Source organism: Neomonachus schauinslandi, chromosome 2 (assembly GCF_002201575.2).
Source record: "Neomonachus schauinslandi chromosome 2, ASM220157v2, whole genome shotgun sequence".
In the NCBI taxonomy this organism is placed as follows: Eukaryota; Metazoa; Chordata; class Mammalia; order Carnivora; family Phocidae; genus Neomonachus; species Neomonachus schauinslandi.
In genome coordinates, this window is record NC_058404.1 from 136522554 (window position 1) to 136536153 (window position 13600).

The 13600-nt window shown below is 37.8% G+C and overlaps 1 protein-coding gene and 1 pseudogene across 1 annotated transcript in view; both read left to right on the forward strand.

Annotated features, from left to right (window-relative positions):
* Positions 1-12802, forward strand: part of HELQ (helicase, POLQ like) — a 50206-nt gene extending 37404 nt beyond the window's left edge. Inside the window, 4 exon segments of the mRNA XM_021702355.1 lie at positions 3115-3288; positions 5450-5563; positions 6460-6594; positions 12695-12802. Coding sequence (XP_021558030.1) covers positions 3115-3288; positions 5450-5563; positions 6460-6594; positions 12695-12802 — 531 coding nt within the window.
* Positions 509-1066, forward strand: LOC110591450 (annotated as a pseudogene).
* Positions 12803-13600: the final 798 nt, after the last annotated feature.

Here is a 13600-nt window from a genome sequence, read left to right on the forward strand (position 1 = left end):
ATAAAAGATCTTGAAATTGGCATAAAGCATCTTATCCTGCCATGTAATATAATTATATCATTTTTCTTGGCTTAGAAAATACATTCTAAGCAAAATCTACATTGACTCAAATTATAGTTAATAATGAAGGTGCACTAAAATTGGGAAATTAAAAAGCAATCTCTCTCTACTGGCAATTCAACTATCATGATTTTTCAGCTTAATGCTTTTTAAAAGTATCAACATGTAGAATCTGTAATTCATACAGTCTTCGATATGCCACTGTAAGTTCTCATCCCATTCTTTTACCATCATAGGGGATATAATTTTATATTTTATACCCACTTTTTCTCCTTCCAGTTCATCTTTTCTTTCCTCTGATTTTAAGCATGAGTTACTCAGTTCCTAAGTTAGCTTGATATTGGCTGTGAAATACTTTACACAAGAACTGGTCACTAGTACACATGGGGTAGAGCCAGCCAGGAGGCAGGAGAGGCCAGAGCTGTCGTTCTGGGCAGCCCGCTCAAGGATGGCTCCCAGTCTTCTGGAAAGTGCTTGGCTTGGGGAAAGCAAACCCTCGCCTTGCTCCTTTTCAATTGAGAGCATTTTAGGATTGGACCAGAAGAAAGACTGTGTTCCTTCAGTGAAACACCATAGACTGTGGGCAGACACCTGCAGCTCCTCAGGGAAAGATGATAACCTATGTGTGCATATCCCGAGCCTTCCTAATGGGGTCTCATTCCCTTGTACTGTGGATCACCCAGTACCAGAAGAAAGATTTTTGAAATACGAAAATTACTTTTCAGCCTCAGAAAGACTGTCTTTGAAAAGAGAGCTGAGTTGGTATAGAGGCCGGAGACCCAGAACTGCTTTTACTCAAAACCAGATTGAAGTGTTGGAAAACGTCTTTAGAGTTAACTGCTAGCCGGGCATTGATATCAGAGAAGACTTAGCTCGAAAATTGAATCTAGAGGAAGACAGAATCCATATCTGGTTCCAAAATCGGCGTGCAAAGCTGAAAAGGTCCCATAGAGAATCACAGTTTCTAATGGTGAAAAAAAATTTCAACACAAATCTCCTGGAATAGATAGAAAACTAAATACGTGAGATTATCTTACAATTGCAGAACATGAAGAATCAATGGAAATATCAAGTGTTAAAAACGTGATGTTTTCTTTTCTGCATTTAATCTAAGTGTTGTCATTTTTTCCCTAAAATATATTGTAAATATTTACTGTTATAACATGGTACCTATTATACTTGGCACTTTTAGTTACAATAAAGGCCTTTCCTATATATTTTAATAAAATTTTCATAAAAAGCCAGCTATTTTTTAAGTGAGCAAATTTAATCTAATTAATTAGTTCGCTAAAACTCATGACTAAGTGATTCCACAAGCTGGATTCAATTTACAAAATAATTCAAGTAAAATAATCTGAAGAACGGCACAAAGATCTGATCTGTTTCAATTACTTTTCTTCAAGTGCATTTTGAAACATGATTATTAGTTTCTCTTAATTTCTGGCATGAAGCAGTGAAAATTTCTCATCATCAATACAAATCCTTCTAGCATGCCAGTTTCAAGTTTGTTTGTTTTTTTTTAAGCAAAATCATTATGGCAAGGTAGAGATAGAAAGGTATCAGTTGTCATATTCATATATATTATATTGCAAAAAGACTCAAACTGGAAATAAATGCAAATTTTTAAAATAAAAAAAATAAATAGAAGAGGGGCAACCTGGGTGGCTCAGTCGGTTAAGCGGCTGCCTTCGGCTCAGGTCATGATCCTGGGGTCCTGGGATCAAGCCCCGCGTCCAACTCCCTGCTCAGCGGGGAGCCTGCTTCTCCCTCTCCCTCTGCCTGCCACTCTGCCTACTTGTGCTCTCTCTCTCTCTGTCAAATAAATAAATAAAATCTTTAAAAAATAAAACATAAAAGAACTCGTCACTAGATAGTGCAGGCAAAAACAGGTACACAGAAATTGTCAACTACAGGTAGCATTTTTCTCTTTCGGTGTTTTAACTTTGGAAACATTAATTATTTATCATGACCATGTAGAAATCATAGAATCTAATATTTACTCTTAGTTTACAATATGGACAAGCTTATTAACATACCTATCTACATAAATGCATTTGTCTAATTACATTCACAAATAAATCCAACCTATAAATACCACAGTAAATGTAGTCTTCCCGGGCAGCTGGGTGGCTCAGTTGGTTAAGCGACTGCCTTCAGCTCAGGTCATGATCCTGGAGTCCCAGGATCGAGTCCCGCATCAGGCTCCCTGCTCGGCGGGGAGCCTGCTTCTCCCTCTGACCCTCCTCCCTCTCATGCTCTCTGTCTCTCATTCTCTCTCTCGCAAATAAATAAAATCTTAAAAAAAAAAAAAAATGTAGTCTTCCCAACTCCTTCCCTTCCTATATTCTTTTCCTAGGGCTACCACAACAAATTAGCACAAACTGAGTGTCTTAAAACAACAGAAATTTATTCTCTTGCAGTTCAGGAGGCCAAAAGTCTGAAATCAAGATGGCTCCTTCTGGAGGCTCTGAGGAGGAAAACATCTTGCCTCTCTCTTAGCTTTTGGTGCTTGTTGGCAGTCTTTGGTGTTCCTTGGCTTATAAATGCATTCCTCCAGTGTCTCCATTGGACACTGCCATCTCCACATTGCTTCTTACGTGTGTCACTCTGTGTCCTCTCCTCTTACAAAGACACCAGTCACTGAATAAAGAGGCCTAAAGGGTCTACTCTACACGCAAGATGATTTCATCTCAAGATCTTTAACTAATTACATCTGCAAAAATCCTATTTCCAATAATGTCACATTCACAGGTACCACAGGTTAGGAATGAAACATATCTTTTTGTGGGGGCAGACATGATTCAACCCACTACAGCTTCCCCTGTAGAAGGAAGTTTAAATTGGAAATAATTTGGCATATTTTCCTTTTTTTTATACTTGGAAAAATGATAATCTAAAGTACATATGGTAGAACTTAGTTTTATTTCTGTGGAATCATTCTGTTCTGGCTTTCCTATAGTATAACTTCATTCATATTACCTTTTGTCCAATTTCAATATAATGTACATTTTTAGCAGGTCCAGTACATAAATTCATTTGCTTGTGTCTTTCTAGAAAGTGGACAAGGACGTTGTCAACAGACTATACCTGTCTTTTGTTCTTTATGCCCTGCTCAAAGAGACCAACATTTGGAGTGTGTCTGAAAAATTTAATATGCCTCGAGGCTATATACAAAGCCTTCTCACTGGAGCTGCCTCGTTCTCCTCTTGTGTGCTACATTTCTGTGAGGTAATTCCATTAACTACACATGCCTTGTGCATCTTTTTGTTTTAACTTCTACTAAACTTGTAAACCAGTTAGTCATTATTTCCTCATTGTTGACTTGTTCTATTAATACAAAGCACTCAAACCTTATTTAAAATATATTTGTTTTTATCTGCTTATAAAAGTCCTATGTACTAACTTATGGTGAAGATACAAAAATGACAGACTCACCTAAAATATATAGCAAACAGGTAGAAAGCACCTAGTTATCCCTACTCTTAGAACCACCATTAGTAGTTACAAGTATTTGGAATCAACTCTTAAAACAACAATTCTCCATCGATGTAGATTGTGTGAGAGTATCTTTCTCATGGTGATAACCATGGAAAGTGTTTGATTAGTGCATCACCAATACCCAGCAGCTACCTTGTCACTACTTGAGCCCATGCTCTCATGATCGCCACAGTATGTTGCCATTTTTTCTTCCAATGTCTGGCAACTGCTTTAGGTTTCTATGTCAAATGTTTAGTTTATAAAATAACTCAAGAAGAAAACTTTATTTTGGCCATGTGCATTTGGAATGGATTTGTGTAAGACTTTACTAATGTCTTTACTAAAAGAAGCTTTCAGAGTTTCCTTAAATAACATAATAAAGCTTTTTCTACTCGGACAGTTTTTGGGATGAATTTATAATATAAGCCTTTTTTGGCTGCATTTAAATTTCTCCTAATTGAGTAATGTAATAATCCTTTCCATATTTGTTTCTATACTCAATTTTTTAAAAAACATTTTTCTCACATGAATTCTATTTTTAAATTTGAATCTTCATTTTCCCTATCTTAAATTTCCATATTCTATGTATGTATATGGCAGTTAATTCTATCATATGTACTAATGAGTAAGTAATCCAAAATACTTGACTTTGGGTTGAATGATAATTATTTTAGCAAATTCACATTTCTTCATATCTCGTACTCACACTAAGTTTTAAATATTAGCTTACATTCCCTAATCATGTGCTAGCTAAGCAGAAGACAAAATTTATAGGTAATAAGAAGCTAGCCTTTAAAATGTATTTTCTTAAGTTTTCTGTGTTTGTTTTTCTTCATATTTAAAGATACTTCCCCTAAAGTTCTATCCCTTTGTTTTACTTAGGACTATAAGGATTTCAGCCTTTTAGACTTGTTCAAGTAAAAGAAACTATATTGAATTTGAAAAACAACTATAATTTGATGGTCGTTCCTAGAAACAATCTACCTGACAACTTGTGCTCTCATGAGTGTATTTTCAGTATTTTAAAGTGTTTTTTTCTTCTTAAAAAGCTATGTAAGTCATATGAAATAGTACATCAATAGTGTTAGCTAAGATGCCTTTAACTACAAGTAACAGAAAAACCCCATAGCAGTTTAAACAATAAGGAACAAAGATGATCATGTGGAACAGGAAAGCTAGAGCTAAGTCTGTTCAGGGTTGAGGGATTCATCGTTCTGGTCAAGGTTTTCTTCTCTTTACTCTGCCATCTTTGGTGCATTGGCTGCTTTCCTAGTGGTCACAAAATAGCTGGCTAACGCTGTTCCATATATCATGAATGCCCACAGTGACACCCAAAGGTTAGAAAGCGACTTAAAAAAAAAAAAAAAAAAACTACTACTACAGAAAATTTCAAACATAAAATAAGACAAAATAATATAATAAATGCCCATTTACCCACCCACCTTTAACAGTTATTGACCCATGGCTTCCAATATTTTTATTGTCTTAAATATTGCTTCTAATATTTTTGTTGTTTTAAATATTGCTGCATCTTGCATTGGAATCCTTCCACGTGTAATATTTTGTCTTCAGGATAAATTCCCAGAGGTGGGAACTGTTTTCAGTTATTTGGGAAAGAAAAACTATGCATTCACTTGCTGGTGTTTTGGTGAAAAAATGAATAGAACTCTTCTCACTGGCTTATCTTTCAATTTTCAGTCTTCTTCCTCATCCCAAAACCAGTTTGTCAAATTCCTCAGTCTCTGCCCTTGTTTCCTTATAATAATTTTGTGTGGAATTATTGTTCATCTCTGGCTTAACCAAGTTTCAGAACTTACATCAGGGAACACCCTCTCTGAGCCCCCTCCAAGCCAACCAAACTTTGAAATAACTTACCAGATTTAAATTCTGTGTATTTCTTTGTGTCCTGCAGGAACTTGAGGAGTTTTGGGTTTATAGAGCCCTTTTGGGAGAACTCACCAAGAAGTTGACTTACTGTGTAAAGGCAGAGCTAATTCCTCTCATGGAAGTGACTGGAGTTTTAGAGGTTAGTAGCTTACCAGTTTCCCAACTGAGGTGATTTCAACTAACAGAAAAATCAGGTTTTACTATTTTGTGATGTCTTATCACAAAGTAAGTAACAACAGCCTTATTCCTTATTGGTCAAGAGAGGGTGTTTTTTTGTTGTTGTTTTCCTCTTTAAATAGTTATCATGGCCTCCCAGAAGTCCCCTATAAATCTGGATAAGTCTTGATGAAAAAAAATCACACTTGTGAAAAAAAATAACAGTAGGGATAAAAGTGAGACTCCCCAAGTATATGTATTCTACCATTCGTCCTTAGCATCTCTTCCTTCCTCCACTCCAATGAAGAATTACCTTCTGTCAGGTTAAACTCAGTGCTTGTTTCAGGAAGTGGTGATTCGGGGGCAACGAGGCTTATTTCTATTTACTAAGAGAGTGAGAAGAAAGTATCCTCACCTGGTTTCTCAGCTTTCTGTTTTTAGCCAACTGTTGATTTCAGCTTATTCTGTTATTCAGTCCTTCAGTTGGAAGCATTCTTCTGCCTGAGAACACACACACACGCCAGCAGTTCCCTGAGTAGATGGTGAGAACATTAAGGATATTGGACTGGAACATCTTGATTGGGTGTCTAAAATAATTTATGCCCCTCACCTGAGTGCCTTAATGGATTTCTCATTCCTGATTGCAACACACATCGGTTAACTTAAGCTGCACAGAAAGCTGTCTTGCAGTCAGATTGGAACCACCCAAATTCATCTTTTAAAATTTCTCAGGATTCGGATGTGTTATCTCTTCATGTTTATTATTACCTTAGTCTGTTTCTGTCTCTTGCATGTGAAATTTTTCCCTTCAGTAAGACACTTGATTATTTTTTCCTAATCCCAAATTCTGACCCTGCTGATTTGTGTAATACCTTTCAGGGTCGAGCAAAACAATTATACAACGCAGGCTATAAAAGTCTGATGCACTTAGCTAATGCAAATCCTGAAGTGTTAATAAGGACAATTGATCATTTATCAAGACGCCAGGCCAAGCAAATTGTTTCATCAGCAAAGGTAAGCCAACAAACCATTTTTTACCCTTCATGATATTTTGTAGTGTTATCTCCTTATACTTTGGACATAAAAGCAAAAACATCTAACTATAGACACAAAAGTGTATACTCACAATACGTGGATAAAATAGTGCATCTGTTACGATACAAGGCTTGCTAGAAAGAGAAAAAGCACCTCCTAAAAATTAGACAATCTTAAGAGTCCCCTGAAGTACAGGGAACTCTGGAACTCACGGAATTCTGCCTCCTCACCCTCTTCACAGAAGGCCTTTCCTCAGCATCCCTGACATCTGGTCTTCCCACCTTTGCGTGCCTTCATTGACATGAAGCTTACAACCTCAAAAATTAGGTTGTTCTATTTTTGGACACTCTTAGTGTTCCAGAAAGCACCCCAATAAACTGTTGCCTTCTTACAATGTCCACCATTAGATTGTAAGTACTACCGTCTAGAACTAGTCTATTTTCTTTGTTCCTATGGTAGTTTTTCACATATTTGAAAACAGCTCTCTTTGTTTCCAGGCATTTCTCTTTTCTGCTTCTTTCATCCATATTAAATAATCTAGTTTTAGGCAATTTACTATCCTAGTTATCCTTTTCTAGATGTGGGCCTATTTGTCTTTTTGACCTGTCCCCATCATTACTGGATTTTCTTACTTTTGGGGTACATCTGTCAGGTTCTAATTTTAGGAACAGAAAGCACACAATAATGTGAAGAGGAAAGTTTAATATAAAGAATTAGTAACTAGTAACAAAGGTTATTCGTCGGCTTCTAAGGGGTAAACAGAACTGCAGCAACCATGGGAAGGAATAATGCGAAGAACGTCCACCCTCACCCCACACCACCCCCTGTGGTTGGGCTTCATACTTCATCAGAGAGGCTTCATCGGAGAGGGTGTGGCTGTGGCTCACCAGAGAGCACATGAGTTCCTTGTGTCGCAGCCAAGGCTTGAAGCAGGAAGCTGCCCACCAGGATGCTGACAGAACTGCCAGGAAGCTCCCCGGAGTGTGCTATGGAACTTGCTTGGAAGCTAGCTTGAGTACCCATGGAACTTGCTGGAAAGCTGTCTGCAGGGATGCTGTTGAAACTCACTGTAATGAGGACCACCAGATCAGCATACCAGACTAGCACTGCAGGAGCCCTAAGAAAAAGACACACCAAAACCGGGAGAAGCCCCTTCCCCTGCAGTGCCTCCAGTGCCCTCTACTGACCAAGCTGAATATTGTACCCGCTGGCAAAGGAGAAGTGTTTACAGGATCTAGCTCTAGGGTTATCTGTCTCCAGCAGGACCATGAGGGATGGATTTGGAGCTGAGAAACAATAAAATTAATAACTAGTTCTCTCTTTGTTTAAATAACTGTACTCTTGCACAAGATAGTCCATGTTCAGCTTGCCTTAGTCATGGAATCAGCCGTTTTTCCAAAGAGTCCTAATTCTTTTTGGTGAGGAAACCCAAGTTTGAGGGGCTAAGTATGCTCACAACGAGAGAGATATCATTGTTTCTAGGTTCTCTTAGCAGAGAGAGCCTGTATAAGCCTGTATATTTTTCTATACTTACATATAAATTCTTAAAGGCCATGAACTCATACTGATAACTCCAATTCTAATTTTTCCAGGTACATACTGCTGCATAACAAAGTTTTACATCAAAATTTAGTGGTTTAAAACAGCTCTTTTATTTTGCTTATGTTTTTGTGGATTAGGAATTCTGGAAAAGTTTAGCTGTGTGATTCTTACTTGGAGTCTCATGCAATTACAGTCAGATTTTTACTGGGGCTATAGTCATCTGAAGGCTTGACTGAATTGGATACCCAAGATGATTCACTCACATGAAAATTGGCTGCTACTTAGGGCTTTCAACTGGAGCAACTACATATGGCCTTTCCATGGGGCTTGGGTTTCTTATGGCATGGCAGCTCAGTTTCAAGAGGAAATGTCCAAAGAGTGGACATTTTGAGAGATCGAGGCAGAAAAGGCAGGAAATATTCTGAACTAACCTCAGAAGTTAAGTAGTGTCACTTCTGCGGTATCCTATTGGTTACTAGAAGGCCATTAAGATCAGCCCAGATCTAAAGGAAGAGGAATTAGACCCCACCTCTACATGAGGGGAGTGCCAAATAATTTGCAGTCATCTGTAATGTCTGCTCTCTGGTCACAGATTATTTACATTCCTCCCACATGCAAAATTACTCATCCCTAAAAGATTTATCCCTTTATGGCTTCAGACTGAGGCTCAAGGTCCAGTATTTCTCCTAAATCAAGCCTAGGTGCAGGTGATGCTCCTTGAGCACAATTTCACAGATATATTCCTCTCACTCTGAAGATCTGTGAACTAAAGAGATACAGATACAATGGTGAAGAGAGACAGGATAACCACAGTAAAATCCCATTCAAGAAGAGGGAATATGTGTGGTACATAGAAGCAATTCTGATATCCAGCCAGGCATATGTGGCCAGTTCCTTGATTAGGACTTAATTCTCCCTGGGAATGATTCTTCCTGGCTTTGAATTCCCTCATCTGAATCATTCTTTATTTCCCGTAAGTAGTGGCCCTTGTTTGCAGCTGGGTAGCTTTCTCAGTCTTTTCCCTGTCCAGAAAAGTTCAAGCATTCAAAGGTTCTTTTTATTTTGTACCATCTCTGTCCCCTCTTATTCAATCTGGTATAATTTCTTTTAAAATATTATGTGTTTCTCGTTTATCTATAGCTTAAGTTTCTTTTTTTTTTTAAGTAAGCTCTGTGCTCAGCATGGGGCTCAAACTCATGACCCCAAGATCAAGAGTTGCAGGCTCTACCAACTGAGCCAGCCAGCCGTCCCTAGCTTGGGTTTCTTACAGCATGGTGCTGGGATATGCGAGGGAGCATTCAAGAGATCTTGGAATGGTCTCATTCCAAGAAACCAACGCAAAAACTGTAGTTTCTTTTGACAGACCCCTGAAAATCATGCAGCATCATTTCCACTACATTCTGTTAGTTACCTGAATCACAGGTTCAAGAGAAGAATTAGATCCCATCCATCAATGTAAACATCAAAGAGTTTCCAGTCACCTTTAATGCATACTGATCCCACACTACAGGACTCACTGTAGTCTTACCTCTTCTCATATTTTTAGTTCCTTTCTCCAACAGTGAGAAACCCAGCTCCTGTCTTCATCAACATAGTCATCTGTTTTGCTCAATCCTAGAATGCACTGAAAATAATTTCGGAATTGTTAAAGCATACTATTGTAAAAAAACTAAGGAGTTAGTATTATTTACAGCTCTTTTTGTCTTTAGTCTGAGAATATATAATTGAAATAATGTGCTCAAATGTTACTTTTCTAAAAAATCTGCTTCACTGTGGTTATGTAATTCGTTTGAAGAGCAGTTAGAGTCTGTTTGTGTTCCATTTTAGTTCCCCCATCCTTACGAATTTTTTTTAGTATGTAAAACATGAACATATTTTCTTTATTTTAAATTGAAATAGTTTACTAGGATATCTTTATTTTCTTTTATTTCTGGAAGTTTCCTTGGATTGTAGTTTTGTTTTTTAATATATTTATGTATTTGAGAGAGAGAGAAAGCACACACAGATATGCACGTGTGAGTTGGGGGTGCAGAGGGAGAGAATCTCAAGCAGACTCCCCGCTGAGCATGGAACCCAACCCGGAGCTTGAACCCATGACCCATGAGATCACAATCTGAGCTGAAGCCAAGAGTCAGTTGCTCAACTGACCAAGCCACTCAGGTGCCCCAGATTGTAGGTTTACATATTAGTTCAATATGATCCACTGTTTGATTCTTCTTTCTTAGCAACTCCAATTATATGTATGTTGAATCTTCTTTGCCCATCTTCCATTTCAATCTCTCTGGCCCTTTTTACTTCTCTCTCTCTCTCTCTCTCTCTCTATTTATTTATTTATTTATTTATTTATTTATTTATTTGAGAGAGTACAGGTAGGTGGGCAGAGGGAGAAGGAGCGAAACTCTAAGCAGACTCTGCACTCAGCACAGAGCCCAATGCAGAGCTTGATCTCAGGTTCCTGAGATCACAACCTGAGCCAGATGCTTAACCAACTCTGCCATCCAGCCGCCCTTTTACTTCTTTCTTTATCTCATTTTCATTATCTTGTTTTCTTGCCCCACCCCTGTTCCTGCTCCCATTACCCTAATTAAGTTTTATTATAATCTATTCTTCTTTGATCACTTGGTTAGTTTTTATTTCTAATATGATTTTGCCTGTTTCTTCTAATTCTTGCCTGAGCTTACTCAACTTTTATTTCATTTCTTCCTGTTCTGGGTCCATTTCTGTTCTTAGTTTGGGACTTATTGAGGGTGTGTTTTTCCCCCATATCTCCAGATGTTTATTTGAGAATATTTAATTCAGTTTGGAATGTTGCATCACAACTTTTCTGCTTCGTAGTTTGCTTTCAGAAGAATAAATTTTTATGAGCTGGAGAACTTTGATTCTCATTTTGTTTCCTTTTATATAGTAATGTAGTATAATAAGAACTGCTTATGCCCCTGCATTTCTCAGACAGAGATGGCCATCTGGAATGGCTGATGAGAATTCTAGTTCAAGAGTCTCTCTTCTGTCAGTGTTGCAAAGGATAGTTTGGGGTGGGAGAGGAGTGCAAATAAAAGTGTGTTCTTTGATTTTTTTGAATTTCCTTTTGTCTTACAGGATCCGAAATTTTACCCTCATTTCTTTTTCCACTCCCTGCTCAGCCTAAGGGGCTCTTCTCCCTTTTTACTTGTCTTCTCCCCCAGAGGCATTACCTTTCCAAGACTGCTTTCTAGAGTTTCATGCACTTTAAATCCCTTCTTATAGACAATGCTTCCATCTATCAAGAGTCTTTTCTCAGTATTTTTATACTTGGGGTAGCCTTTCTCTCTCTGAAGGTGATTGTATTTAATCTAAGACCTGTTTCCCTCTTCTCCTTCCCATGTATTTTTTTCTCAATCTCACCTTGATCTCTGCAATCCCTTGGAGTGGGAGCCTGAGAAATGGTTCTGCTGGAAATTGGCAGGTATTTTTACTATGATATGAAGGTGATGGTGTTCTCTGTATTCTAGTAATGCTGGCCCCATGGGTTTTGTGCAGTGTACTGGCTGTTCTTGTTGATCTGTATAGTTTTTGGAGGATGCATTGGGAGATTAGCTTTACTTGGTCACCATTACCTCAGCTACTGGAAAGCTTGCCTCGTTGCATTTTAATCTCTTCTATTTATAATGCTATGTAATGCTATGCTTTATGTCACATGGATAGAGTGGGTTTTTCACTTTCATTTTGTGTCCTATGATTTTTTTTTCTCTATGTGATTTTGCTGAACTTTTTGTTATAAAACTTATGTAACAGAAGTAATGTACATACTGCACCCCAATATACACAACACCCAGCTGCAGCAAACACCAAAACTGTATTTCTGGTTTTTTGTTTTTTGATTTTAAAGTTTATTTTTTTAGTGATCCCTACACCCACTGTGGGGATTGAACTCACAACCCTGAGCCCGAGAGACTCTACCAACTGAGCCAGCCAGGCACCCCTATTTCCGGTTTTTACAAGAAAGAGGGAAAATCGTTACTCAGCAAATATTCCTTGACATCTACTATGTGCCATATTCAGAAATACTTTCTTGACTCTTATGTTTCTTTGGAAATTAGCCATGTTAATTTTAGGAGCTTGAATAAAACTTTCCTTTGAAACACTGATAGGTTTTTAAAAGATAGCATACTAAACTTTGAGGAATAATAAAAAGCGCATATAAAGGATAACATTTTCAAGAGCTAATTAAATTTTTGCAAAATTGCCTTAAATTTTATAGATCAAAAGTTAATTTTTAAGTGGCTGAGTCTTCAATAAAACAGATCTTTGAGAGTGATAAAGCTCCTTTATTTTTGGGATTCCAAAAGCAGTGATCAGCTAAAATGGCTTTAGCTAAATGCTGCAGTTTCTTTGACTATAATCACTTGTCCTTAAGTGGCTATTTTTCAGTCTCATTATTAGTTTTAATGCCTACATTGCTGGTGTGTAAGGGTTCAAGGATCTAGTAGGTGGTGGTAAAAATGGTAGCAGTTCCTGACAATGCATATTTTGGCCTCATGTCTTGATGTCTTTATTGTAGATGCTGTTGCATGAAAAAGCAGAGGCTTTACAAGAGGAAGTGGAAGAGTTGCTGAGGTTGCCTCCTGATTTCCCCAGTATTGAGGTCTCTGCCGCTGAAAAGGCATGAAGCTGTCTGACAAGCATTTTCAAACAGGAATGATTTATTGTACCTATTTTTCAATTAAATATTCCCTATAATTTATAAATGAAAAAAATACATTTTAATTATACATGAAGAACTGTAGATGATGTTTTAAATATACCTCTCACCTTTCCCACTAATAATCCATCTTCTTCAATACTTGCACATTATTTCTCTGCTCAAAAATCTAGTGTCCACCACAAAATGCGATCCAACTCCCTCAACATTATCTCCAGCCTACCTTTGCCTCCAGACCTTTTATTATTCTCTTATACATTTTTTCATCAAACTAGACTATTTGAAATCCCAGAATTTTCCCTGGGATTTCCAAACCCTTCATTTCCTAATTGTTTTTTGCTACCCCCAGTGCATGAAAAATTATCTTTAAAATGTACTATATGGGTGCACTTGGGTAGCCTAGTTGCTTGATCGTCCAACCCTTGATTTTGGCTCAGGTCATAATCTTAGGGTCGTGAGATCGAGCCCTGCGTCAGGCTCCATGTTCAGCATGGAGTCGGCTTGAGATAATCTCCTCTCTCCCTCGTCCTTTCCCCCACTCACTTGTGCATGCACACACACACACACACACACACATACTCTCTCTCTCTCAAGTAAATAGATAAAAAATCTTTTTAAACAATGTACTGTATGCTTCAAATTCTCAAATACTGTCTCCCCTATGAAATTGTCCAAGTACATCCTCATCCCCACCCCATACATGGGTTCTTCCTCTCCTGTAAGTATTCTGAGCCCTTCATTATGCCCATGTCTTTTTTTCATACT